Source organism: Aythya fuligula, chromosome 4 (genome assembly GCF_009819795.1).
Source record: "Aythya fuligula isolate bAytFul2 chromosome 4, bAytFul2.pri, whole genome shotgun sequence".
Lineage (NCBI taxonomy): Eukaryota > Metazoa > Chordata > Aves > Anseriformes > Anatidae > Aythya > Aythya fuligula.
In genome coordinates this window covers 9,872,981-9,900,849 of record NC_045562.1, presented here as the reverse complement: position 1 = coordinate 9,900,849, position 27,869 = coordinate 9,872,981, and the positions used below count along the sequence as shown (strand labels likewise).

At 37.1% G+C, this 27,869-nt stretch overlaps 1 protein-coding gene across 1 annotated transcript in view; it reads left to right on the top strand.

Moving 5' to 3' along the window:
- Positions 1–27,869, top strand: part of GRID2 (glutamate ionotropic receptor delta type subunit 2) — a 709,039-nt gene that overhangs the window by 563,681 nt on the left and 117,489 nt on the right. Inside the window, exons 9-11 of the mRNA XM_032187515.1 lie at positions 410–511; positions 18,013–18,210; positions 24,948–25,260. Coding sequence (XP_032043406.1) covers positions 410–511; positions 18,013–18,210; positions 24,948–25,260 — 613 coding nt within the window. The remainder of the gene's footprint in view (positions 1–409; positions 512–18,012; positions 18,211–24,947; positions 25,261–27,869) is intronic.

Sequence of the window (27,869 nt, the reverse complement as noted above, 5' to 3'; positions counted from 1 at the left end):
TTCCTTTCATCAGAGTTCCACTAGGAACGATGGGCTGGAGCAGACAGCATACTGAAATTATGGTAGCTATTATTTCTCCAATTACTGTATTACTGGAAGTCAGGTAGAAGTACTTTTACAGCCATACTACTTTTCAAATCTTTTTCATTAATACAGAAGTCCTCCCTGAGCTCTTCTAAGGCAATACATGTTCCAACCCTGGACGCTGTCATCCATTACACTCTGGTATTTAAAAGCACAAATACCCCTAATTGCTTCATTTGCAATTTAAAGATGAATCTGCCCACAGACTCTTCTCTGACTTTCTGTCCCATTGATTCCAGAAGGTGTTCTGTTTATTTCATATGTTCTTGCTTAAGAGAAGTGATTTTATGGGTGATGCAGAAACAAATTCTTCTTTCTCTTTCAGCTTGGCTGCTGGAATCCTGTCACTGGTCTGAATGGGTCACTAACTGACAGAAAGTTGGAGAATAACATGCGAGGAGTAGTTCTGCGTGTGGTGACTGTGCTGGTAAGCAGAGATCCTCATTTTGCACTTGAAGGAATGTTTTTTCTCCATCTTTCCTCATCTTCTTGACTAAGGGTAATTGGAAAGGATTTTTATTAGTTATATCATATTACCAAGAACTTAGTCAACGTTAATTGTCTAAATTCTGCTTGTCAATACCAGAGTAAAGGAGCAATTTCCATGAAATAAAATTATCAGTAAAGTTCATTTCAGAACATGAATCAAATGCATTAAAACCTTCCACAGGCACATACTAAGTTAGATAACACAACCATATGAACTGATAAAGGTAACTTCAAATGTCCTGTTAGCTAAAGTTACCTAGCTGAAACTCTAAATGATTCATAAGATGTAGTTGCCTTCCAATTACCTTCCCAAAATGAGTACAGCCTGACACAAATTGCTGCACTCAGAAAAATATTCATTATTTTAGAGGGAGTGATGTTAGTTCAGTAAAATGCTTACTGCTCCCTCCTGGTTCCTTCAGCCAGGTGCCTCCGTTGTGGACACTTTGCATTAAGCAGCTACTGTTGGTTTAAAGCTGAACAGACATTGTCTACCAGGACAGGAAGGTATTTGTTGAAATCAGGCCAGTTTATTCCCTGTCATAAGCTTTGGCTGCTCAATTGCTTGTCAGAGGGGAAAAAAAAATAAAGAAAAATAAATAAATGTGAGATGTATAAGCTTCTTTGGAGTAATGCCCTCTTCCCACCAACCCACCCTCACTCCACAGAAAGAAAATAGAAAAAACTGCAATATCCATTGAGGTGTATACATACATTGATAAATACCTGGTGGGAGGGTGCAAAGAGGATAGAGTAAGGCTTTTCAGCAGTGCCTAGTGACAGGACAAAAGGCAGTGGGCACAAGCAGAAACAGAGGAGGTTACCTCTGTACATCAGGAAGCACCTTACTGTGTGGGTGGCAGAACACAGGTGCAGGTTGTCCACAGAGGCTGTGGAATCTCCATCTCTGGAGGTATTCAGAAGCCATCTGGACATAGTCCTGGGCAACCAGCTCTAAGTTGCTCAGCCCAAACGAGAGGGTTGGACCAGATGACCTTTCTACCTCAACCTCTCCATGACTGCATGAAAGTTGACCCACGGCTGCAGAACCGTGCTACATTATTATATTGAGCTCCTTCCCTATCTCTCCTATCCATGTTTTTCACTGTGGGTTTTGTGTTTGAGGGCCTGAATATTTGCTTATAAAGAAAAGGGTAAGAGTGAATCCCATTGCTGATGTTCCGTGATAAAGGAAAAATCTCTGTTAGGGATGGAAGGTGGAAACACTAGAGTGAGCGTCAGCCCTTCAATTATTTCTTGTGTCTTTAGAAGCTATTATCTGTCAGGGTGCCCAGTCTGCTCCATCTCTTAGTATGCTAGCAGATGTCTTGCCATAGTGTCTACAAAACAACGTGAAACAAAACAAAAACACACACACACACACACACACAAAACTCACAACTAAATAAGAAGGATGAATTAACAGAAGAAGACAAAGCAGTAGGGTTCTTTCATACTTCATTAATTGCATGGTCATCAAAATAGTATCATGATGACAGTGACTGATCTTTGTTCTGCCTGGTATGCATTTTAATTGATTCAGTATAATTTTGTGTTGACAAAATTGTTCTGTGGATGTTGTCTAGCAAAATAGAGTTGTCTAGCAAAAATAGATTGGTGTCTTTGACTTTTTTTTCTTATTTCTTCTCCTTCCCCCACTCTATTCCTCTGACTTCATACCCAGTTATCAATCATTTTAGTTAGCATGCTAGAGAATATTCTTCTTTCAAGTTATTATAGTATGAATATTTAGTAACTTGCAAACATACAAAAAAAAAAAAAAAAAGGGCATTAGTTATGCTGATAGGATTCCATGTTAATAATAAAAACAATTGCATTTAATGTTCATCGCACATCACATGTCAGTTCAGGCTCCTCTCCTGGCTGCAATCCTCATGTGATGTAAGCATATTCCAGTTTTGGTTTTGTTGACAGCTTTAAAGCACAACTAGTGAAAAACACAATTACTCTGAATTGTGCTTTGTTGAAATCCACTAATTTACCATTTTGAAAACTGACTCATTTTATATAGAATATGCACTGAAGGCATATATATGAGGAAGATGAGAATGATTCATGTTGGCTTCATAATGTAAGGATCCACTTATTCTCTTAAATAGTAGAGCTTTGTGTGGTTGTTCAGTGCAACATAGACAAAATCATCTGAGACCCACATTACAAACTGAGGTTCATTTAATTTTACGCAGCAAAGACGAGAGACAAGGATTTTGCAAACTGGGTGAATTGAGGGAAAAAGTAAATACTTACTCAAATTCATGAGCCAAAAATGGTATTTTTCACCAGCACTTCCCTTGATTGCGTACTTTCACCCAAATTCCAGAAATCAGGAGGATAAAATATTGTTTCTCCCTTAACTGTAATGGCTGAGAGAGAGAAGCAGCCAGGCAGACACTGACAGCAAATCAGGCTGCTAACTGAAAGCCTGAAAAGAAGTTGGACAGTGCAGATGCCAGAATTGCAAAGTGATTATTATTTCTAACCTTATCTAGTCTTTAGATGTTCATAGGTGTCGCTACTGCTCCTGTGGGTGACAGAGCATTATATAGGGTGCTTACCCTGTAGCAGTTTCTCTTACTACGCGTAAGTAAGGGTTATTCATGAAGATATGCTGGTTTCTAAATTGTAGTTTGATCTGAGAATTAAAATGTACCTGTAATTAGCATATCATTACTTCAAACGTATCTGTTGCTTTGGGATTAAGTTATATGGCCTTTGCTTGTTACTAATTTGAGCTTGGTTCCCATCTTCATTCAAGTAGCTTATTGTAATGGGACAATTCTGTTATTTTTTCTGGAACAGAAATAGATAAAATTTGGATTTGAGTGAAGTCGTGGCTGAGATGACACAACACCGTGAAAATGAAGCAAAATCATTTTTTTGCAAACAGTGTATTAATGCTTGTTTTCTCTACTTCAAAAACTAGACTCTTAGTCCCTCTATTTGTTGGTATTCAGTTTGATCTCACAAAACCTTGGTCATCAAAGACACCAACTAGAATTTCATTTAGACCTATTTATTTTACAGCAGTTATCAAAAGAAAATTGCTGTTAAGATATGGCCTTTAATTTTGTTATCTCAACTTATACTTGTCTGGTCAAAATGTAGTGTCTTTGAAATCAACAGAACTATTTTATATAAAAAAAGACCATAGTAATAGATGGAAGTCCATTGTTCTTCCATGTTTATGCCTGCTGTATAGGACTAGCATGGGGATTTATATTTAATGTGTGTGATGAAAAATGTAAGGCTTTTGATATGTGCATAGGAGGGATTTCACCCACCAACTTTATTTTATTTTACTTTATTTTGTCACCATCCTTCCTTTTCCATCTTTCTCTGAGTTCTTCAATTAAGTCTATACATTTCTGTTAAAAGAAAGTGAATTATTAATAACAATAAGTTATTAAATATTATTATTAATTCTGCCAGTTTCTAACAGTATGATCTTGATCTGGGAAAACAGGAAGGCTTACACAAAAATTAAATAATAATACCTGTGAATATGAATAGATTTCTTTTCACCATGATTTGAGAAGTTAACATGATTTTTTTAATTTGTCCTGTTAACCCTTCTAACCTCCCATGTCTTTCTGGATAGCAGCCACCCCCTCTTCCATTTTCATTTTGTTTTGCCTTCATGTTGAAAAGGAGAGGTTCTAAAAATATGAGATAGCAAATTGCAGCATGTACTACATTGCACTTACTATAGAATCATAGAATCACTCAGGTTGGAAAAGACCTCTAAGATCAACTAGTCCAACCTAACCTAGTACTAAAGTCCACCACTAAACCATGCCACTAAGTTCTAAATCTACACATTTGTTGAAGACCTCCAGGGATGGTATCTCAAACACTTCTCTGGGCAGCCTATTCCAGTGCCGTACAACCCTTTCACTAAAGAGGAATATTTCTATTATGATATGAAACATTCTGCATTCTTAAAAAAATAAATAAATAAATAAAATGATTGTGATTAATTTTCCCAAAGCAGTCCTTCAAAAAGTCTTCAAAAACAATTCCCAACATCTGCATCCATCTACTAATCCCTTTCCCTTGATAAATTTAATAATTATGGGTTATGTATCTTCAGATCTAAAACACTGGACTAGAGAGAGACTGTCACAGAGTGTAGTGACAGGACAAGGGGTAATGGTTTTAAACTACAAAAAGGGTAGATTTAGATTAAATATAAAGAAGAAATTCTTGACTCTGAGGGTGGTGAGGCCCTGGCACAGGCTGCCCAGAGAAGCTGTGGATGCACCATCCCTGGAAGTGTTCAAGGCCAGGCTGGATGGGGCTTTGGGCAACTTGGTCTGGTGGGAGGTGTCCCTGCCCATGGCAGAGGGGTTGGAACTAGCTGATCTTTAAGGTCCCTTCTAACCCCAGCTGTGAAGATACTCTGGCTACTCTGAAGATAATGGGAATTATCTTTGCATAAATAGGAATAGGAAACAATTCTTTGCTCTTTATTCTGGAAGGAACTATAGTAGTGCCTGTGGACATGTGATTCAATGTTTTGGTCTGACTTGGGTTAGCATCTTTCTTTCAACACTTGTAGAAAAGTTTTATTTTGTCTTATTGATTGTCAATTGTCTCTGGCTTGGACTGGTTCCCTACGTGCAATGAAAGAATCAAAGTTTGAATTTTGTGCTTGACAAGATACTTTTAAGTGCAGGCAACTTGTGGGTGAATATCTGAAACATATTCTGAGTTCTGAAATGTAGCTCAATGAAAGGTCAGCATAATAACTCCAAACAAATTGAGAGTGTCTTGAATGAACAATTTTGCAAGTACAAATTTAGCTGGATATCCATTTTGTCGATTTTAGTTTATCCTCCTCATTTTCAGCTGCTTGGTTTTATTGAAAGGCAGCTAGAATACAGCAGATATTCTCATAATATCATTTTAGTTGCAGTGGCTATTAATGAATTATTCATATGAATGTTAAGCCACCAGAAACTAAATGAGATTTCGGTGGTTTGACAATGAATAGGCCAGCAGGTATCCACAAAATCATGTTTCTAAAAAAGCCCCTATTGGTTGAAAAGGCAAAAGTTTGAAATTCCCTGTTTCAAAGAATTAGCAACTTGGTGAAAAGTAGAGAGCCTTTTCTCAAAGTGCATGAGGCGTAACTTCTAGTGGCGTGAAATTCATTTGAGAATTTTAACATGGAAGATAGATCTATCAAATTGAGGTATGTATTTTCACATCTGCATTGATTTGAAAATGCAGGCAGATGAGGGAAACAACAGTATCAAGTGATACTGAATTATACTTTGCCATACATTCCAGTGTACAATTTCTTGCTATTTATTACCCACGTTGCTTGCAGAGAGCTAGGTGGAACAGAGGCACGTTGGTGATCATTGTCTCCAGGTGAGCACTGTGGGAAATGAGAGGGCTGGCAGAAGTGTAGACAAGCATAGGAAAAAGAAATAATAAAAAATGCATCATTGGCACCAGGGAAAATGTTATCATATGTGAAGTAGTTTAATTCTCAATGACTGGCATTTAATGCGTGAGCCTTAGTTGTGGAGATTAGGAAAGAAACAAACCTAAAAGCAGACAATATCTTTAGGGACATGAGCTGTCAGGAGGTCTGCATCTTCAGATCCTTTTTCTAGTGAACTTCCCACTTGGATAGAAAAAAAAAAAGATGAAATGTGAGATATGAAGCTAACTTCTGGTTTTAAAGGCTGAGGCTGTCTTTGGGATTTGACCTCCAACACTGGTTTAAACAAAATGACAAAAGTTCTTAAGGGGGAAGCTAGAATAGCTTTCAGAATAATAAAAAAAAAGGAAAGGCATAGAAGAGATGAAATAAGACAGTGTTTAAGTATACTCAGAGGAACAAAGTGATAAAGGATTAAAAAATGGCATGACAAAATTGTCCTTAAAATAAAAGATCAACTGCAGCAAAGATTATGTAGGGGATACCTCAGAAAATATGAAATATTTTATAATAGTGTATAGTCAGAATAGTCTCAAAGATAATTCCCTTTTCCCACATTCACAACAGAATGCTCTGCACTTCTCTGAAGCCTTCCTCATTCTGTTAGGCTGCACTGTCTATGCACCAGTCTAAAATCTTTTTTAAAATTTTGAATTATGTAATGTTTTATACTAAATTATGTGGTGCTCTGTGTATCAGTATTGTCAGTATATTGTATTGTGCATGGTGGTGAATTACCGATAGCAGAAGAAAGGTCTTGGGATGTGGTAACAATTAGAAGTGTTACTTGACCATCAACTGTAGTATTTATGTTTTATGTAAACATTTTTACTTTTCTACCAGTAAGGGATAAATCTTTCTTTGATGGACATTTATGACAGTGAATTTGAATGGCAGAAAAGCTGTAAGTGATATAGTTTATCTAGAATCTTTTATAAAATCTCTGTATTCCATAACTCAGTAATTTATTTGGTATATACCATATATACTATAGTTCAACTACTTAAAAATTATCTAAAATTTTAGAATATTTCATTGCTGTAAAAATGCATCATTCCCATCATTTGTATTCCTTTTTGCTACTCTTATCCATCTGTGAAAGAAGGCTGGGGAAAAAATGGATCTTTTATAGACAAATATATCAAGGAAAATGTTCAGTAAAATGGTGGTAAATTATAGCAGCAGTGGTAGATGTGTTCATTTCATCGGTAAATGAATCATCATCAGGAGCAATGATGCATGACATAATTAGGCTCGCTATTTATTATTTTTCATAGTTAACCTAGTTGTTGACAAAAAAGCTGTCATTTGGTATAAGATACTGATGAGAGTGACTTGCTCCCATGGAGAAGTCAGTTGTTATTGGAATGTCTTTTCACAAGGCAGATTTTCCAGCTTGGAAACTTGAGTTCAGACTTCAGGGCATGATTCTGGACAAGCGTTTACTGTAACTGAATTTTTGACATTAACAAAGAAAGTTGTTTAGTTTTACAGGTTTTAGTAATAGTTTGCTCATGTAATGCTAATGTAAGGAAGATTCTTTTTAAAAGAAATGGTAGGGATGTATGCTGACCTTATTAATTGTTTTTTACTCTCCTAAAATCTTACTGTTGTATTTTTGAAAATGGAAATAATTGTTCTTTGGTTGGTTAAAAGCTCCCTTAATATTTTCAAGGAAAGCAAGCTTCGTAGTTGACACAAATGCTTACTTCCCATTGTAAAGTGTTCCCATTGTGTAGTTCTCAGAGTAACTATTGCAATTTCTAACACCAAGAATATGGAGGCGTTCAGGCTAAGAAGGCTGTGGACTTTTCATTGTCAGAGGTGTCAAAAAAGAGTAGGTCCATGTTTATACTTGTTAATCTAGGTAGCTTTATATTGAGTCAGAGGAAAGAAAGACAGTTTTAGAGATTCCTTCTACCTGGCATTTCCATAAAATGTTATCTAGTTCTAAGAAAATAAAAGCCTTTGCTATTTGGGCTAAAATAAAAGGAAGTACACACTGAAAAAAAAAATGTTGCCTGTGGAAATGCAGGATAGTAGCTGGAAGAGCTGACTGCAAGTCATTTCATTCACTGCTTGTCTGTATATCCAGCTTTAAAATTATCTAGATTATGTCCTCAATTTTAAGAGAGAAGTTGGTATTACAGGAACAAAACAACCTAGTAACTTGTATAGATAATTATTGACTAAGGAGGGAGGTTCACAGGAGCAGTTTGGGTTGATTGGATTCTGCTAGGAGACGTTAGCTAGAATTATTTATAATTTAGACACTATTAAATATATAGTGTGCAGTGACTGTAATAGTGGTGTTAGCCAGGCTCCCCATAATGTTTTTTATACTGTTTCTTAAACAAAGATTTTGTTTTATGAAGGTACTTATTAGAAACCATTTAATTTAAAAAATAAAAATAAAAAAAAAAAGACACTTTCACTGCAGTTCTAAGGTTGATGATGTTATGTCTTGCCCTTCACAAATAGACTTTAATTTCTGAAAATAAGGAAAGAAATCTAGACAATTTGAGCAAGATACTTTTAGAAAGCAATGAGATAGTGCTGGGAGATTTTAGCTTCACAGTAAGGAAGTTTTTTCCTGAAGTTTCCTGGTTTTTATCATAGGCTCTCAAGCAAATAGAAACTTTAAGGCCAGGAGGTGATAATAAATATCTTATGTGGTAGTTATAATAATTATGAACATTTAAGCAGAGACCAGTGCGTGATTTCTCCCTCATCACCTTTTTTCTATACTTACTCAGCATAGAAAATAGTGTCTGCTATTTTTCTAGTTTGCTTTCCCAATTCAATATTTTAGAATCTATTAGCATATGAAAGTTTCTCCTTACTCTCTGGTGCCTCCTGGCTCCAACCGTACACATCATCTTTCTTCAGAAGCACAAACTTCCAAAACACACAGTCGTGCCATACACTGAATGAAGCCCAAAATCTCTGTTCTGTGCTAGTCAACTGGGATGCTCACCCCTCCCAGACTTCTACGATCTCACCTCTGCCTTTTTATGGTCTATATTTCTACACTAGTCCTCCACTCTCTACATACAAACAGCATGCAATCACTACATGTATTTAATCACTACAGTGTATTTAATATACTTGGGTGCTTAATGAAAAAAATGAATCTGTTAATCAGATTGCAGCATTAAAGCAATGAGGCAGAGAGAAAGAGTGGTATTTCTCAGGGACTGAGAATGATGGCCCACAAAGAAAGATGGAATCAAATAAGGTTCCTAAATTGCATTGTGCCCTTGGCCATCTGCCCTGCCTCTCTTTGTGAGGGTTGCAGTCTCTGTTTAAGGTTACTTTACCAAGCAGGAAATGGTGACAGAAACCGTTTCAGCTGTTCCCCTTCAATCGATAAGTGTTGATAACTGAGCACTGTAATTAACGTGCAGGCAGTCATCAAGGCAGAGTGTGCTTTGATTAGGTATTCCTCACTTTGTCAGAGATTTAGTTTTGATGTAGTCTGCTCCCCATAATCCTCCCATTCCATTTTCCCCTGTCTCCAAACACTTCCATATGTTTTTGGTTTTCTGTTAGAAAACACATTGATCACTCCATGAATTTTTCATTATCATTACCAGAGGTAGTGTACACTAGTGAGGCTTCATTGAGATATTAATAATTCCAGTGATTAATATAAAAACAGAAACTAGTATCCCCTGATAGAGATAGAGCTTGTCTTTCCTCTTCCTCTCATCATGCCCATACAAGGACCAAATTGAAATCAATAACTAACTGGGCACAAGTTATGTTTAATAGCTGGTTTATGTCCCTTTAAGCTATATCTAGCTTATATTAAAACAGGTAGGTCATAAACCTTACAGTTATTCACACTGTACATGCCTGCTGTGATCCTTTGTATTACAAGCATTAATCTCAGAGCAGCTGGAGAACCCAGCTCCTTCTATTTTTCAGTTAATATTTGAAATTAATTTTTCTAAAGTAGTAGGTGCTATGCACAAGGTGAGGTGAGTGTCAAGGAATTCAAATGCTTTGGGACCCGGCTGGGGCCACAGTTTGACAGTAAGTTAGATGCAATGCACAATGTGGTAGGGCCAACCTAACTCACCTGTGTGTCAAGGGCTATCTCTCAAGGCTCCTTAGCTCTTATCTTCTCACTGACCTTCACCTATCTCTTCTGCTGGGCATATTTGCATTTCAGGTAGATTCATGGAGTTCACAAAGCATACAGAATTTGGCTTTTAAACATAAAAGGGTTCATACACTGATTACAATTATCCTTGCATACTATGCAAGACAGAAAAGGAGGTGAACTTCATGAGAGTACAATGTCCTGAAGTATTATGTGAATTTGTTGTGAATAGGAGCTCTTGAATGGCTGCTGGAAGTATAATGTAGCTCCCAGCAGGTTAATATACCTGTACTACAGTTTGGCTAAATCCAGTATCTGAGCTTAGCTATGTTAAAACCAGCATTGTGTTCTTCAGGCATACTCTAAAACACTCCAATCAATTCCAATCTCAATCCATATTCCTATCATATAACTATAATGGTTCAGAAAGAGCTATTAGGTGCATTAAGTTATTGTGAATTAAAATCAATACACAAGGCTTGGCTGCATCCTAATAGACCATTGCAATAGATGGCTTTGAAAGAAGCCTTAGTCCTGTTGCAGAGCAATAGGAGATATTGGGGGGGGTGGGACAGTGGCTAGCATCTTTCATTTGTTTGTTCTAAATAGCACTAGTCCAAATAGCAAAATAAATCCATAAGCTGCTGTTTGATTCTGGAGAAAAACATATATATTATTTAAAGTGCTCTTTATTCATTAATGTGAAAGAACAAACTCAAACTCATGCCTTGTTGAAGATGAAACTAAAACTATCATTGAAAAAAATGAGATGAAATGAAGCACATGCATAAGGACAGTGGCAAGTGAAGGCCTAAATTAAAATATCCTTCTTTTAATATTTTCTTCAACTTCTAGGACATGAACTAGCTTCTTGCTGTAGGCAAGGGGACATTTTTGTTAGTACAACCAACTTTCTAATTAGTCTGTTTGAAAAGCAGAGAATCTGAGAAAGGTGGATTTAGGTGCCAATATTGTGACATAGCCCATTGGCATAAGAGGATATTGAAAGAAAATAATACTTTAATTATCCAAGATTTTGTAGGTTTGACACCTTCATCTTTCTTTTAGTGTTATTAAGGGGTGGGGATTGTGTTATTTTTTGCAGCAACTTGAATAACTGTTGCTAGTGGGAGAATTTCTGTAATGAGAGAATTAAATGTTTCAATTGAATTTTGGTCATTGATTCTAACATGAAGTAATGTACATTACTGTTCAATTAAAAATAACAAGCTGCTGTGCTGTTCTTAGCCAAATATAATCCCCTAAACAGTGGTCAATAAAGCAGTTGAGGAAATTAAGCATTTGGGGCTACTTATTTCACTAAACTCTTTTGGGGAAAGAAATGCAAAATAGCTAATATTTAAAAGTGGGGGATTAGTTCTTTCATGAGTCAAGAAAAAAAGTAATTATGTGTAGCAACAAGACAAAAGCATCATGTGCTTGAAAATGTTTTAGTTATGGTTCATGATGCCTTCTTAGTGCTTCTTGTCAGTTCTAATGGCTGTGCTTGGTCATCCAGCAGCCATCAGAAGGGTGTTGAGTGATCCAGTAATGAGAGTGAATTTCACTCTTGGGAGCAGTTTCTTAGCCTTTGCCAGGTGATAGAAGTTTTTAAGTGTCACAGGGAATATTCACGCCACGTGATTGCTGAGGCTCTGCTATGTGAATCATTTAATGTGCCTGTCCACGGCTCCTAGGGTCAGTGCTGAACACAGGTTGACAGTCTCACCCACAACTGAGCTTGCTTTCTTGCTTCAGTTTTTTCCTCTCTCTTCCGATTTTTGCTAGAGAAGAAGGGAAGATGTAATGAATACAGAGTTCCATTTAATGAATACAGAGTGTCAATATTAAAGCATTATATCCCAGTGTGTTCAGAAAATTCTGATGAGTAGACACAGAGGTCATTTTCATATGCTTTATGAATTCTAACCACCCATATAATTACCTAATTTTGAAACTCTCTTCCAAGCACAGTAGAAGCACATAAGGCCATCCATCTGCAGTCTGAGTCAAGCCCCAATGCGTGTTGTAAATCCCAGCAGAGATCAGTTTCTCTGATCTGACAAGCCAATAACTTTTTCTTCACTTACTAATTTCTGTCAAGCCTCCTGGCTAGGAAGCTTTCCTCCCCACAGTAAGGGGAAAAGAGGATTCGGCTGAGCAGGAGAATAATACCAAACATTTTATTTTGTTTTAGCTTTTCCTTTTATACAGGGTGTCCTGCCTTTTTTTCATCATTTATATCATCAGGAAAAGCGTAAGACTGCCATAAATGAGCATAACAGAGCAGTTTATGATGGCTCCATATATAGTTCCTGTCCTGAAATAAGTCTCAACTTAAAGCCCCAGAATCCACCGTTGTAATTATAGAGAAAATCTGTCTTGTTGCCTGTTAAATGATCATTAACAGGTGGGCTGAGACCACCACTTGGTTGTCAACAGGTCACTGAATGCAAACTTTCCTTCCTTTCATATTTAGTGAGAATTGTGTTGAAGATTTGAATGGTGCTTTTCCTCTACATTCAAGAGTTTTTTCTGTAATTTGTCCAACAAGAGAGAACCTATCAAAAAATACCAGATCCTCCAAAATGTGTTTTCACAGAAGAGCTCAAATACACCTATCAAAGCTTGGAGTTTAAAGTCGCTCTTCTACTTCCTATTAAAAAACATCCTGAGTCATCTGGATTTAGGGATATATTTTTCCATACATGTAAATTGTCCCTGAATGCTCCACAAGCAATTATTCTCTTGCTCTCCTTCCCTGCCACCTCAAAGGACTGAATTTAATGTTTGACTTTACCACCAACCCCTGTAGCACAGTTACAAATTGCTGTTACTCTCCGATTGTCTAACTTGTTAAAACAATCAAGTTGAACTCAGAGTAATTGTTCTTTTCTGGTAATTAGCTTGAGCGTTACTCCTCCTGTTTCCAAATGCGAAGGTCCCCTCTGCCCAAAAGCTCGTCTCTTCCTTTTATTTTTAGCTTTATAAGTTATAAATAGGGGAAATAAAACGATGACTTCAGGCCTACAGTCACACTGTTACTTACAAGCTATTGGTATATGTCTGAGAATTTCATCAGAGTAAATAAAAACTATATTTTGTATTCTTAATCCTAGGCTCTTGAAGCACTTAAAAGAACCTTGTGTTGCTTCATTTTTATGTGCACCAGAACCTAAGTCCTGAATAGGTAGCTGTTGGCCATTTATCTCATTGGAAAAAAGCAAGGAAGTGCAGCATTTCTTTCCACTAATCTTGCATCCAGGCTGCTTCAAGCTCTATGCATTCAACCTCTGATTTCCACTGATTTGTTGTTTTGAAAAAAAAAAAAAAAAAAAAAATTCTTTATCCCCTACTTACCACTTTTAAAATTCAGGGCAGGTTTTGAGGGCTGTGTTTAAGCTGTGTGGCATTTTTGTGCCCATATTGCCCTGCAATCCATTCACCCTGCACGAGCCCAAATTACAGTCTCTGCTGTCAGCTTGTGGTTTTACCCTGGCAAGTCCTTTCACGGGTGAAATGTTTCTCTCCTTGGTCAAGGCAGCTTCCTTTTGGATCCCATGTTCCTTCGTTATCATGTAATTCTTGCTTTCCACTATTTGATCTTATTCTCTTAAAGTCATGGTTCACCACGGTACAGATATATATGTAAATGCAAATGTTTTAAAGCATTAAACAGGCTAAAAGGAAAACCTCTGGTTAATGTGTTTCTTCCTGACCCAGCACAGTTGGATTCAGTTCTCAGATGTACTGGCCCTGCAATCTGTGCATTCCACTTCTGCACATGGAAAATAGCGATGATAACTCTTTATTCCTCGATTGAGTATTTCAGTGATAAACACTAATTTGTGAAGCTCAAGTAACACTGTGTTGAGCATCTGAAGATGTGTTCAGGTAAGTTGTCTGAGCTGATTAACCAGCCTCTGATACCAACAGGAGCATGTTCTTGGTATTTCCCTCGCTTCTGCTTGTACAGTCTTACTCCATTGCTTGTACTGGCTCTGGCATTTGTCCGGACCCCTGGTGATCAGATCAACTCACTCAACAAAAATGGAGTAGATTTGTGCTGGATAAAGAGTTGAATTACTTCATTAAAGGAGCCAAGGGTCATCAGAGCTATTGCATAATGGTGTAGCAAGTTCTTAAATTATATCAGTTGTAACATGTATCCTGTTCCTAAATTACATCTTGATATGTAGCATCTTCCTTTAAATATTTATAACCCTAATAAATTGTCAAGTCTTCTTGCAAACTTGATCTCTGCTGTCCCAGAGATCTTTCCCAATCCTTTTCTGTGTTATGTTGCCTTAATCTTGTGTCTGCCGTTAGCCTTCCTAAGGGCAATATCCAGCTTCTGTTGCTTTAGGGGATAATCATTCCTGGAACCAGACTTTGCCTTCTTACAGTTGTAAAAAGCAATGTGCACAGCTTCACATAATATAAATGTTACCTGGTTGCTGCTGACTTTCATTTCCCTGTGGGCATTATGGGCTGTGTAAAATCCTTTGATCCCACTGAGTATTAAACACACCCTCCTCTGTATCAGGGCAGCTCACTTAGATCCCAAGTAAACACCAGATAGTGATGACCATGGAGCTGTTTTGAGAATGAGTCCTAACCAGGGGCTTAGTAGTGCTGCATTCAGTTACAGAATGACAGAATCACAGAATGGTTGAGGTCGGAAGGGACCTCTGAAGATCATCTAGTCCAAGCCCCCTGCCGCGCAGGATCACCTCGAGCACATTGTGCAGGATGGCATTCAGGCAGGTTTTGAATATCTCCAGAGAAGGAGACTCCACAGCCTCTCTGGGCAACCTGTTCTAGTGCTCTGTCACTCTCAGTTAATGACAAGGAGACACACTAGGAGTAAAGTAGAAGGAAAATAGTTCCTCAAAATTCACCATTGCACTTCGTTGCCCATGGAAGAAAAGACATCCCCTAAATGTACCTGATCAGGATTCAGTTAATTGGGGTCCAAAGGAAGCTTCACCACTGATGTGAATTTAGCCACCTCCAAACTCAGTAGTTAGCATGTGAGTCATCTGCTTTGTACAAGCTTAATTTTTATTCTCATTATTTTTCTGTTGAGAAGGTGAGAAGTGTATTGGCTGTTTTTGCTTTGTGTATTTTCTTTTTAAAAGCTCTTTCTCCAGGACGAAAATAATCATTTTTAACGTCAATATTGTAGCAGTATGTATCTCTTTCCATAGGGAGCTCACAAAACACTCTCCCAGTATGAAAATAAATAAATAAATAATAATATTATTAAAAAAAAAAAAAAAAAAAGAAGCAGCTGGCATAGTTTCAGCTTGCAGCATTGATGGGGGAAAAGAATCAAGACAAATACTTTTGTCCTGTTTCAATGCCTTCTGAGAATTGTAAACAATTACATAAAGAAAAAAAAAGTAACAATATATTTGTTTGATTTTCTTTGGAATATGTTTAAATATTTTACCGCTCCAGGCTTCAGCAGGCATTGGGAAATGTTAGTTGTTTTGCATACAGATATTTGACCATTTATATTTCAACATGTGTATAACTCACTGGACATTTTTTTGGTAAAACTCTCAACATCAAACAGTATTACATAGCTTAATAAAAGTGAAATTAGCCACAAAAAAAATGCATTTTAAAGAGTGCTTTAAATCAGTGCAATTAGCAATTGCTTTTTAACAAATTGAATAAAAATTTAAAATATGAACTATTTTCTAATAACTCAGAAATAATAAGAAACAATTTCTTTCTAGTATGAAAATTTTCAATATCTGAAATATCCTTTGCACATATAAATCTTTAGATTTTTGTGCCAAATATGCTTAGATTGATAAATTACAATTTTTTTGTGGAAACATTTTTGTATTAGTTTGAGTGTATATGTGGGAAATCTCTCATCCAAATAATCAAAAAAAACTACATTCAGTCTGTGTTTTCATCTAGGAGAGGCTTTCATCAACTTAGTCTCAATTCCTTCAATGTTTCTAGAACTCAGTCACTGGAAAACTACTTTAAAAATTCACTTGCATTTGCTGTCCTCCATTTTTATTTTATTTGGCTGATCTTGGATAATTTGGAAGAAGGGAATTGATTCTGACAACTGGGAAATAGTGCCTTGATGGGCAGTCAACCTTCCTTGGTTGTGTTCATTTATTTGTTACAGGTTTTTGTTTGGTTGGTTGTTTCGTGGGGGGTATTTTTGGTTGCTTTTTTGTTTGTTTGTTTTCTGATTTTCCTGAAGACAGAAAAGAACATCCTGCTAGGAAGGTCTCCTTGCTTGCTTCATTGGTAGCATCTTCAGCATGTGGCTATCCTCATGAACGTTAACTTAATAATTTAAATATGGTGCATTTTTTATTCCAAATACCTATCTCCTGCACTTCAGTGGTACCTGTTCGGAAAGAGTGGTATACAAGGAAACTAAAAATGCTCTTGAATTTGTGAGTAGTACTTTGGCTTCTGAGGTATTGACAGAGTCAAGTCGCAGAATACTAAAAAAAAAAAAAAAAAAAAAAAAAAAAAAAAAAAAAAAAGTTCATTAAAACAGTAACAAAAATGCCTCTGGAGATATGTTTAGAGTTTGGGCCACAAAAGCTTTTCTTTTGTATGCTCATGGTTTATGTAGATTGGGAAGAAGTGGTGGCAAGGTTGCTTTGTGTGCTTGTAATTGTCGCAGAACTAGAATTTTACACCTCCAAATAGATCTTTTTGGTAAACTCATAGTAAATTACAGCATAATGCAAAAGACTAAAGGGAAGAAATGTATCATATTTTGAAGAAAAAAAATACACTAGTGTTACAGAGCCGTTGTGAATTTTTTCAGGGTTTTGATAATTTTGTTCTGCTCAGGTAAATCAAGCAGATGTTCTCAGAGGAAATGAAAGACAACCGTAAATGAGATCTATCACTGGCAAATGTATTTCTGTGCTCAGAAATATGATTTTTTTTTGTGTGTTTTATTTTAAGAGGATGTGAAAGGTAATGTCTAGAAATTAAATACTCACCAGGAAGAATAACACAGAAGGGCAGCAGAGGATGGAGAAATTAAAGTTAGCCAAACTCATCTCTTTCTGGGAATATTATTAGAAGTATTAATAAAACAATAATAATAAAAGAGAGAAAACAGAACTTGAAAAGAAGAAAAAGAAAAGCATATTTTTTGGAAATCTTACCAACCAACTCCAACTTCCATTTATTTATTTGTATCCTTCATTATGGTCATCTTTTTGATGCACATTCACCAATTGTTCTTATAGACATACTCAAGTCCCCTGATTCTTCCTAAACTAAACAAATGGATGATCTCTGGAGAAAACACCTTAGAAAGAAAAAAATTGACCATTTGATATTCAAATTTAGATTACAGTAGAAGGACAAGATAAATGTCTGTTGCTACAGCGTGGCCTGTTTCACCATGGTTTTCTTTCCTTATGGCATGAATTAAGTCACATTTGTCACATACAGTATTTACCCAGACAGTGGAAAGTGGCAGTGTGGTAGAATCCTTCATATTTATGGACAGACATATGAGTGTATGTCTGCCATGCTGAGCATAAGTGCAGACAGAAGGCGTTACTGAAAAGCATTTAAGTTGTAATGTCACAACAGAAGATTTACTTCTGAAATATGTAATAGAGGAGAAAATTTCTTACTGGGAGTTTTAGATAATTCTGCTGAAGTAAACACATTAAAAAATAGCATCTTGAAGAATGGAAGGGGCACTGCTAAAAACATATTGCTGGAAAATTTTGTGTAAACCATTCTTAAGTTCTCCTTTATTATTATTATTTTATTTTTTTTTAAAGGTACCTTAATGTGTCAAGCCCTTGCTTCACTAACAGTTGACCCCTTTTTTTTTGTGTAGGAAGAACCCTTTGTCATGGTGTCTGAAAATGTTCTGGGAAAACCGAAGAAATATCAGGGCTTCTCAATAGATGTTTTGGAAGCCTTGGCCAATTACCTTGGCTTTAAATACGAAATTTATGTTGCACCAGATCACAAGTATGGGAGTCCTCAAGATGATGGATCGTGGAACGGACTGATAGGAGAACTGGTATTTAAGGTAAGGTTATTAATATCTTATTAAATAAAGCCATATAATAAAATTAAGTAATACATTTGCATCTGCTGGTAACCTTTCTTAATGAGTCCTTGATAAAATTTTGTTCATTGCCTGTGTTGACAGCATCTGATAGTGTGCCCAGGTGCATCAGATGACAAAGAAAAAGCTAGAAACAGTTCTGGGTGGCAACTAATTAAGAAGTAAGGGCTCTTTTTTCCATCCAGAGCACAGTAGTATGAAATCTGAATACAGTCAAATAATGGGATGCACAGCATCCTTATTAGTTTGGCAAGACCTGACACAAATGAGTTGAAGAGGTTGCTCTAAAGAGAAAAAATTGGTGTTGCAGTAATTAGTGATACATTACATAAATAATGTATAGCACTTAGAAAAATGTTGGTGTGATGAATGCATGAAATATATAATCAACAGAAAATGTTTTATTGATATATAATAACACATTATGCAGATGTATGAATCAAGAGTAGTATATTCTCTATTCTGTAATTAATAAACCATTTAGTCTACTTAATTTTACATTAAACGTTCAATATTGTATCATAAATAAATTAAACCAAATGTGCCATTTTTTTCCCACTCTACACATCCTGTCATCTACTCTCAGTTTCTTCCACTGAGAGGGAAAGAAACGGCTGGGCAGACTCTACTCTGCTAATGTCTCTTTGATGTTGTGAACATATATATTTTATTTGCTCTTAGTTAACCTGTACATGCAGTTTTTACAGCTGTATAGGTGCAGGTTTTACCGCTATAGAACCCAACGTTTGTTGTTTTTCTTTAAATAACTGCAGTAGATATTCACGTAAATAATTTACTGGTGGTTTATAGAAATTCTTTTCCAAATCTGCAGGTGAAATTTAATTGATAGCCAGCAAAGAATAAGAAACAATGCAGTCAGACATAGGATTTATTAAGTACTTGAACTAAAACATAGAAAGATGCTGGAAAACAGATCTTGCAGTAAAGAAGAAATGGTCAAAACAAAAATTCAAAAAATGAAGTTATGATCCACATGAAAAAGAAAGCAGTTACAGTCTTAACTTATTCTGCTTGCCTGAGCAGTACAAAGTGTGTTAGAATGGAAAACAAGCATATATGCCATAGCCATGGCACAGCTTGTACATCTACGTTGTAGTAATAAACTTCCTTTGTTGTCTCCCTATGCCTTTATGAAGCCTAAAGGTGGTATTCTGTAATCATACATGGTGAGCTGGAACAATTTAGAAAATCAAATTTTCTTCCAACTTCAAAAATGTAAGAACTAAATATTCCTTTTCTAACTATTAGACTAACACCAGAATTGCCTATCGATCTATTTTTATCATTTTTCTGCTCCTTAAATCTGATGTCATACCATACTCTACTCTCCATAGTACTCAGCAAAGGATACTGCAGGACACTGCATAACTCAGGCTGGAGGTGTCCTAGTCCTAGATGGCTCTGGAGATGGAAGCAGTCCTGGAACATTTTTTGTTTAAAGGGAATGATTCATAAGGCAGCAATCACAACAGCAGAAATCAGACAGTTTTCATGAATAAATATATATGGCATTCTTGTTCCCTTACTAGGCAGGGATTCACATAACTCTAACACCCCTGTGGCAGTAACCACTAGATCTGTAAATACATGTCATCGGTAGAACAGATTTGCCTGTCTGCTACCATTTTGCTGTAAATGACTCTTAATGGATGTGAAATTCTTCTGTACAAGTATATGTAGAAAATATGAAGAGTTAACAGAACTGCACTCGGAATGTGAAACCCTTGTCTCCTCAGTACAATAGCAGTGTATCATTTTTCTAGCATCTTCCTCACCCCTTGTATAATTACAGTAAAGGTTCACTGTGTCCTTCCCTTTTTCTGACCCTCTTGAGGCAAAAGAGAACCTCTGGGCGAGCAGCCAGTGTGTATCTACCCCTTACCAAGTGCAAGCTGTTCTTGAAAGGCTGCTTTCTTATTTACTGTGAACTGAGTTTCTGCTCCCAGAACTCAAATATCTATCTGCTTGGCAACTTTGCAAGGGGAAGCAAGGGAGCAAAGAATGGTTTTAAATTAAAGGTCTAACCTGTTTAAAATAGTGTTTCCTTGTTTTCCCAATCAAGTATTACATGATAGTCTGGCCAACATGTGGAGAAAATCCAGAAACAGAGGGGATGCTCTTTGCCTGTTAGTGCACGAGCCAGAAATGAGTTGGGAACAATGTATTTCTACAAAACACAAGTCCCACTCAGCTACAATGGAAAATAGCTACCTTCTCTTTTTGAGTGCATCTCATTAAAAAAGATGTCTGTGGCTGCTACAGATGTGACTCATGAAATGGTAGTTGCTGCAACAAGCGCATAATTTCTGTGTTGAAGACCAATATATACTACTTGCATTAAAACAATTCAGAGCCCTGTAGTGGGCTCTTGTGCAAGCTAAGGGATGGAAGTCTTGTGCTGCAAAGTGCATGCCCTACATCCTCACAACCTTACAGAGTTGAGCTTCTGCCAAGTTCACTCTGTTCCTGCTCCGAGGACAAGGTATTCCTGTCCCTAGTGGCTACTAAAATTGGAGCTGGTATCAGCAGATCAAAGCAGCTGGTCTTCAGTGTGAATAGGGAGCCCACTCACGCCTCCCCTCCTTCGTTTGTCAGGTCTTATATTAGGTACATCCTTGATTCATACACCTTCTCCTTTCAACATAACCTGAACATAACCAGGAAATGAAGTGAGGCTTAGAATGTATCCCACAGAGCTTCAACTCACAAGCAGGATTAGAGTTCAGAGGGCAGCAGCTTCCTATAGAGAGGCTGAAGCCCATCTTGGAGGAGCAGTCCCTTACTGCAAGTCTTTCTTTTGCCACTAGTTACCATTTTGCAGCACTTTCTTTGGTTGTCCTCAAAGCCATGTTAACAGAGGGACAAACCTGTGTGACAGGCAAAGGAGGTGGTTAATGCCACTTGTGGGAGAGGATAGTAGGCTCTAGCATGGCTCTGGACACTCTGGTGAAATTTATATTCATAAACTGTTATTTCCAACATTGCATAATGCTACCTCATTTGACATATATATATATACAAATATATATATATATATATATTTGTTTTGTTTGTTTGTTTGTTTTTTCCAATTGAAGAGCCATCAAGAAGTAAATGGCATAGGATTAACTACCAGATTCCACTTAGTTCTATCAGAAATGGAAAGCCAAAAACATACCCAAGAACTTCTAAGAGAAACTACAAGCAAAGTAGAAGGCTCTTATAAGGCTTTTTTTTTTTTTTTCTTAATGCATCTTCCTAAGGGAAGCAGCATAGGAATGAAGAAGGCACACCAGGAAGCCAAAGTGACAAGGGAAAATAGTAGCTGAGTAAAGGCAGAATTATTTGTGTGTGTGTCAACCTCAGCAAAAGAGTCTCTCTAATTAATTTTTGCATGTCCATGTTAATGACTGCATAGCATGTGTGACTGTGGTTTATTGCTTCCAGCATTCATTGAAACTTGATTTAACATTGAAAGTAAATAAAATGAAAGGCCTCCTGGGAGCAATTTAGTAGATTCATGTATTTTCCCTATTCTTGGTCATGAACCACAGGAATAATCATAAGATCACTCACTTTACATGTGCATGAGGTGTACTGCCTAAGCAATAGAAAAGGGAATTTCTAGGCATTGCTGATGAGCTGATTCTGTGACATGGATAGCAAGACCATCAGGCCCAGCTGGTGATTTATTTTAGATTTTCTGATTCTGGAAATGTTCTATAATGACTTCAAGAGACTTGCTGTTCACTAATATAAATTCCTAAGCAGGTGACCTAAACAAAAATAATGCCCGCTACTGCTTTTCAGGCAGTTTCAGGATTCAGAGTTTAATTCATCACAAATGTGTCAAACAGACATCTAAGATACTGATAGTTGGTTGATTTTGGCACTGTGAAAGCTGGGTGGAGAATTTTACATATTTTTAATTCAGATTGGCAGCTTTACTTCTAAATATTGACATAATTATATGCATTTACCTTTCTATCTCAGAAGCACTAAGTGAACCTTGACTTCTTCAAACTGATGTCTCCTCTGATCCAATTTGACATGTTAATGACAAGCATTTAATTTTTTCATCTTCTAATTTAATACAAAGTGACAGAATTTGTGCATAATTAGGAATGCTCAACTTCTGTGGATAAACTTAAGTTAAACCTAAGTGTGGTTTTGTGTTAAACGTGCAGTTCTCTACTAACCCTAAGCTTATGATTTAATTAAGTTAAGAATATGAGTTGTAATAGTTCAGTATAACCTTAATTTATATATGGAATAGGTAAACACGTGAGTACTGGGAAAATGGGACTTATCTCTCTCCTTTCCATTTCTGATTTTACTAACTTTATTTTTTTACAGCAAGACATAGCTATTATCACAATTGCTGCTGCAGTATGATAAAGGAAATGCAACACTTCCATTAGGACAACATTGTTCCTTTATCATGGCTAGCTGATAAGCAGAGTGGAACTGTAATGCTGTGGAATGTGGAGAGACTACTCCCCAGGGATGTAAAATAGAAGCAGTATTTCCATTAATATCACATACTGTGCCCTTCAGTGTATTTCATGGAGAAATATGTTTTTCATCTAAAAGAAAATGAAAGAAGAAATCTGTTAATCCTTTAGTAATATTTTTTTTTTCCCAAAAGAATTTCTGCTTATGTATATTGTTTTTCACTGAAGGTTCTTTAAACACATACAACTTCAATAGTACACCACAATAATCTATTGCAGTAAGGAAGTGTTTTAGTAACATGCTGATAATTAATATCCTAGCTAAAGTTAGAAGAGGCAAAGTATTACTTAGCGGTTCTATGTGTCCTCCTGTAACCCGTTTCACTTTCATATATACTTTCAAGAAAGAAAAAAAAATAACATTCACTAAATATGATGTTATTTTCCTGCTTGACAACTGTTGGTATAGATTTGGAAATTCCTTTGAAAGTACATTTATGTTCACAATCATGGAAAACATTTCAAATGAAAACTGATTTGCAAGGACTGAACTGTCAGGAGATACTGTGAATCACTCAAGTCATTTGTTGGCTAAAAGTTTTGTAATTAGAGGATGGAGAAACTCAGCTGATGCTTCCATGGACAGTTTTGATGAAGTTTTTACTTGAATTGCTTACTAGAGTTTCGAGTTTACTGCTGTTGTTGGGCAGTTAAATCATCACTCACAAAAGGTTAATAGAAAGGGACATGAAGTAACTTTGTGGAGTCGTGCTTTCAGCTGCGTACATCAACACAGCTTCATTTAAGACACTACAGAATCTAAACTACTAATTAAAGATGAATCTCTAATTCATTGCTTATAAGCAAACCAAACACCTTTTTGTCTAAATTGTCAGGCCCCCAGCTACCTTCCACTATTTTCTCAAGCCAGTGAAAATTGACATGAATGAAGTAACATCATGTAAACCAAAGACTTCATCGCACTGTGATTAAAAATATGTCTGTACCATGGATGGCAGAGTGTTTTGCAGATGGCATTTTGCAGATAATTAGCAAATTTGATTCTAATCAGTTTCAGCTTTCATACATTGTCACTTAATAGTTCACATTTCTAAGAAGCTGGTAAGATCCGCCTTCTTTGGACAAGAAGAAAGAAACTCAGAACAGTTAATAAAATTGACTCAGTACTGAGACTTTCATGCATTTGTGCTCTTCCGAGAGACCACAGAAGTGGATTGAATCAAACCAGTAGCAGCTTTAAGTATTTTTAAGTGTTCTTTCTCATATTAAAGTATCTAAAATTTACAGCCTTATTCTTCAGTATTTGGTCTTTTTTAAACAGTGTTACTGTGTCTGCTTTAAATACCCTTTCTTGTTTTCACTGCAGTTCTAATTGTATCTATAAAAAATAAAATAGCACTTGCTGTAATTGTGCCCGGTGTCTCTGGAGACTTAATACCCAGACATGCTGTGGAATACAATGATTAGTTCAAGGAATGTTATTCATTCCCCTTTCATCTGAAATGGGTTCTTTAAATTAGAATATATATATATATATATATATATATATATATATATAAATGGCACAAAGGAAGTCCAAGGTAGCCGCAGCACAGATTGTTGTAGGAATTGCTTAGCAGGAGGATATAGAAGAACTAATACTGAAGGAATGCATGGAGTATCTGCTATTCTGTACTTCACACTCTGCAGCCAAGGTTGGTGTTTTTCAGAATGTCAGGCACCCCAAATGCCCCAGTACATATACGATGCTCTTTGTCAGGCAGTGGTCCTTCGACACGAGCATCATGTCATCAGAGTGTTGGATATCATCTAGCTCAGTCAGGAACTAATTTCTGATCAGAAATGCTGTACTCAAGGTCTGCCTTTTGCCACAGTGACAATGATGGCTTCAATAAGCCAAGAAAAATATCAGGAAGCAGATTTCCTTAAGCTACCGCCTGTACCTGAAGTATTTTGATTTCTTGGAAAAACAGTAATTTGGAGAGCTAATATGCCTGAGTCCACTAAGCAAAGTTCGCTCACAGAAGCTAAAAGAGGTGATACAGCTATTCTGTTGAATACTTACATTTTTAAGTTTGTGTATGTTATGTTATTAACAAGCTATTGGCCTTGGCATATTGGCCTCTGCTTTTCTATGATAAAATTAGCCACTATAGATCAAGGAGGAACAAAGAGCTTTTCTGTAGCTCCTGCTCATACATGTTATTCTCTCTCTTTCCTCAGAGAGCCGACATAGGGATCTCTGCCCTGACCATCACCCCTGACAGGGAAAATGTGGTGGACTTCACAACACGTTACATGGACTACTCAGTGGGCGTGCTGCTTCGGAAAGCAGAGAAGACGGTGGACATGTTTGCCTGCTTGGCACCGTTTGATCTCTCCCTGTGGGCATGCATAGCTGGTACTGTGCTGCTGGTAGGGCTACTGGTCTACCTTTTGAACTGGCTCAACCCCCCGCGTCTTCAGATGGGATCCATGACCTCCACAACGCTTTACAACTCCATGTGGTTTGTGTACGGATCCTTTGTGCAACAAGGTAAGAGACAGAAGGAGACTGCCTCTGAGATAAAACCTGTGCATCCTCTTGGTTGCCATAGATACCATCCTCCTCCCTGCCTCCTGCCACTCGTGAGGAACTGGGAGCACTGGAAAGCCGTGTGCTGTGAGGTTTCTAAGGCAGTCAGCAGCCTAGTGTGGGAACCACGATAAGTTCGGAAGCACTATATGCTAATTAGTTTTAATTTGTAGATGTCTAATTAGAGAAGGATGATTTCTTGTGCTGAAGAAAGAAATATTATCACCTGCTCAGCAATTATTCATAGTTAATGTGAGTGCTGTATTTTGATGCAGTCAGAAAATGTTGGTGTATGGTTTTTGAACTAAGTTTAGATGGACACCATTATGAAACGTGCTAAATGAATCATCTAGGTTGGAAGAGACCTCCAAGATCACTGGGTTCAACCTCTGATCTAACATTAACAAGTCCTCCACTAAACCAAAACACTAAGCTCTACATCTAAACATCTTTTAAAGACCTCCAGGGATGGTGACTCAACCACTTCCCTGGGCAGCCTGTTCCAATGCCTCACAACCCTCTCAGTAAAGAAGGTCTTCCTAACATCCAATCTAAACCTCCCTTGGCACAACTTAAGCCCATTCCCCCTCATCCTGTCACCAGGCACGTGGGAGAACAGACCAACCCCCACCTCGCTACAGCCTCCTTTAAGGTACCTGTAGAGTGCGATAAGGTCACCCCTGAGCCTCCTCTTCTCCAGGCTAAACAATCCCAGCTCCCTCAGCCGTTCCTTGTAGGACTTGTTCTCCAGGCCTCTCACCAGCTTCATTGCCCTTCTCTGGACTCGCTTGAGCACCTCAATGTCCTTCTTGTAGCGAGGGGCCCAAAACTGAACACAGTACTCGAGTGGTCTTACTTTTTATTTGGTATCCTTTCCTCCCTCTTCTGATTTATCTCATTTTTTCCATATAACTTTTAGACACAGCCAAGCTTCTCTGGCCTCCCTGGATGCTTCTCCTTCCTTCCCCTTAGCATCTGGTGTAGCCTGGTTTGGTTTATATTCCCAAGTCCTTCAACGTCTATCTCTTTTGGCAGAGATCTAACCATGTATCCTGAAGGCATCAGGGACAACACTTCAGCTTGGTATATACTTTTTAAAATCCTAACCTACAAATTGGAGGGATAATGCAAAGTAGAATAATGAAATACAGCTTTAATATAAAAAGATGGTTCAGGTATTAACACTTGACAACAAAATAGAACAGGTACCTTCTGGTATTTATGCACATAATTGTTTGCCAGTTTGTACTGGCACTGCAGATATGCCTCTTTGTAAGTCCACGGGGCATCTGCACTAGAAAAAGCCAAGGCCACTGCAGCTTCAAAACACTTGTTTTTTTTGATGGAATGCTATAGGGAAAAGCATTGTATTTACATAATGCTGGCAACATAATTTAGAAATTACCTTATTTTCTGTTAGAAACAGTCAGATGACATTCATAAAAGTTGATGGTATGCATGAAAATCATCTGAAACTTCTAGAAGCAGGGAGTGAAAGAAGAAAGTAACACTAACATCCAAAAAATAAAATAAAATAAAATAAAAGCTGAGGCTGAGGATGTCCACAAGAGGTATGCTTTTAAATGCATCAACCTAGAGAGAATACTTTTGGAATTACCATTTCCATTGAGCAGTGATGGCCAGCTGAGGAAAGCTGAGATTGTTTTATGTTTGTTTGTTTGTTTGTTTATTAAGAAAAACAAAGACTTCAGAGCCAGCTTAGTGCTACCAGAGTTGTTTTTTTTTTAATTGTATGTAGGTGGATTTTCAAATTTTCTTTCCATCCAAAATATTCCCAATGTAACTGTTTAGGGAATCCAACTGTGAGAGAGCAGTTGGTCCGTTACAGAGCTAGACTCATTACATCTGTCTGCCTTTTAGGTTAAAACTTGTGAATTAGTTTCTTTACTGCATGAATGTGAGGTGATTTTACATAAGTTTATTGCTTGATATTATCCTTAGCACCCCTGCTGTACTCCCAACATCATTAGTCCTTAAAAGCTTTATAGGAGACTGCCCAGCAAGGTTTCAAAGGAGGCAAAGCTAGTTTAATCACACACTTCAGCCTCATGAATTATTATTTGAATTGTTTGCCTTATGTCTAGCCAAGTAAACCTGTGTTGCCCAGTGTCCAAAAGTTTCCCAAGTCATAGATCAAGAGTGGTAGCCTGCAGGAGAACACTTCAACAGATGCTTGGATAGCATATAAAGAAACAGGGTTGCAGACCAATCAGTAAAGTGAGTGCTTGGGGAGGGCTGAATTAATGCTTTGAACAAAGCAGGAAGATGAGGAGAAAATAAGATTAAAAGAACTGGGACCAAATAACAACAACAACAACAACAAAAGTAATGGAAAAAGAATTTACTGGAAAAAATAAGAGGAATTTGGAGATCCGCATCTGCTCACTATGGATTATGTGATGTAAATCTGTATTAATAAAAGCTGCTGGTGGGACATGGTAGCTCAAAGAACCAAAACTGTTGTGGGACTTGAGGGAAAAAAAAAAAAAGACAGAACTTAAGACAGAACTTAAGTGTGAGGCATTTACATATAGAGAAAGAGATCTTAC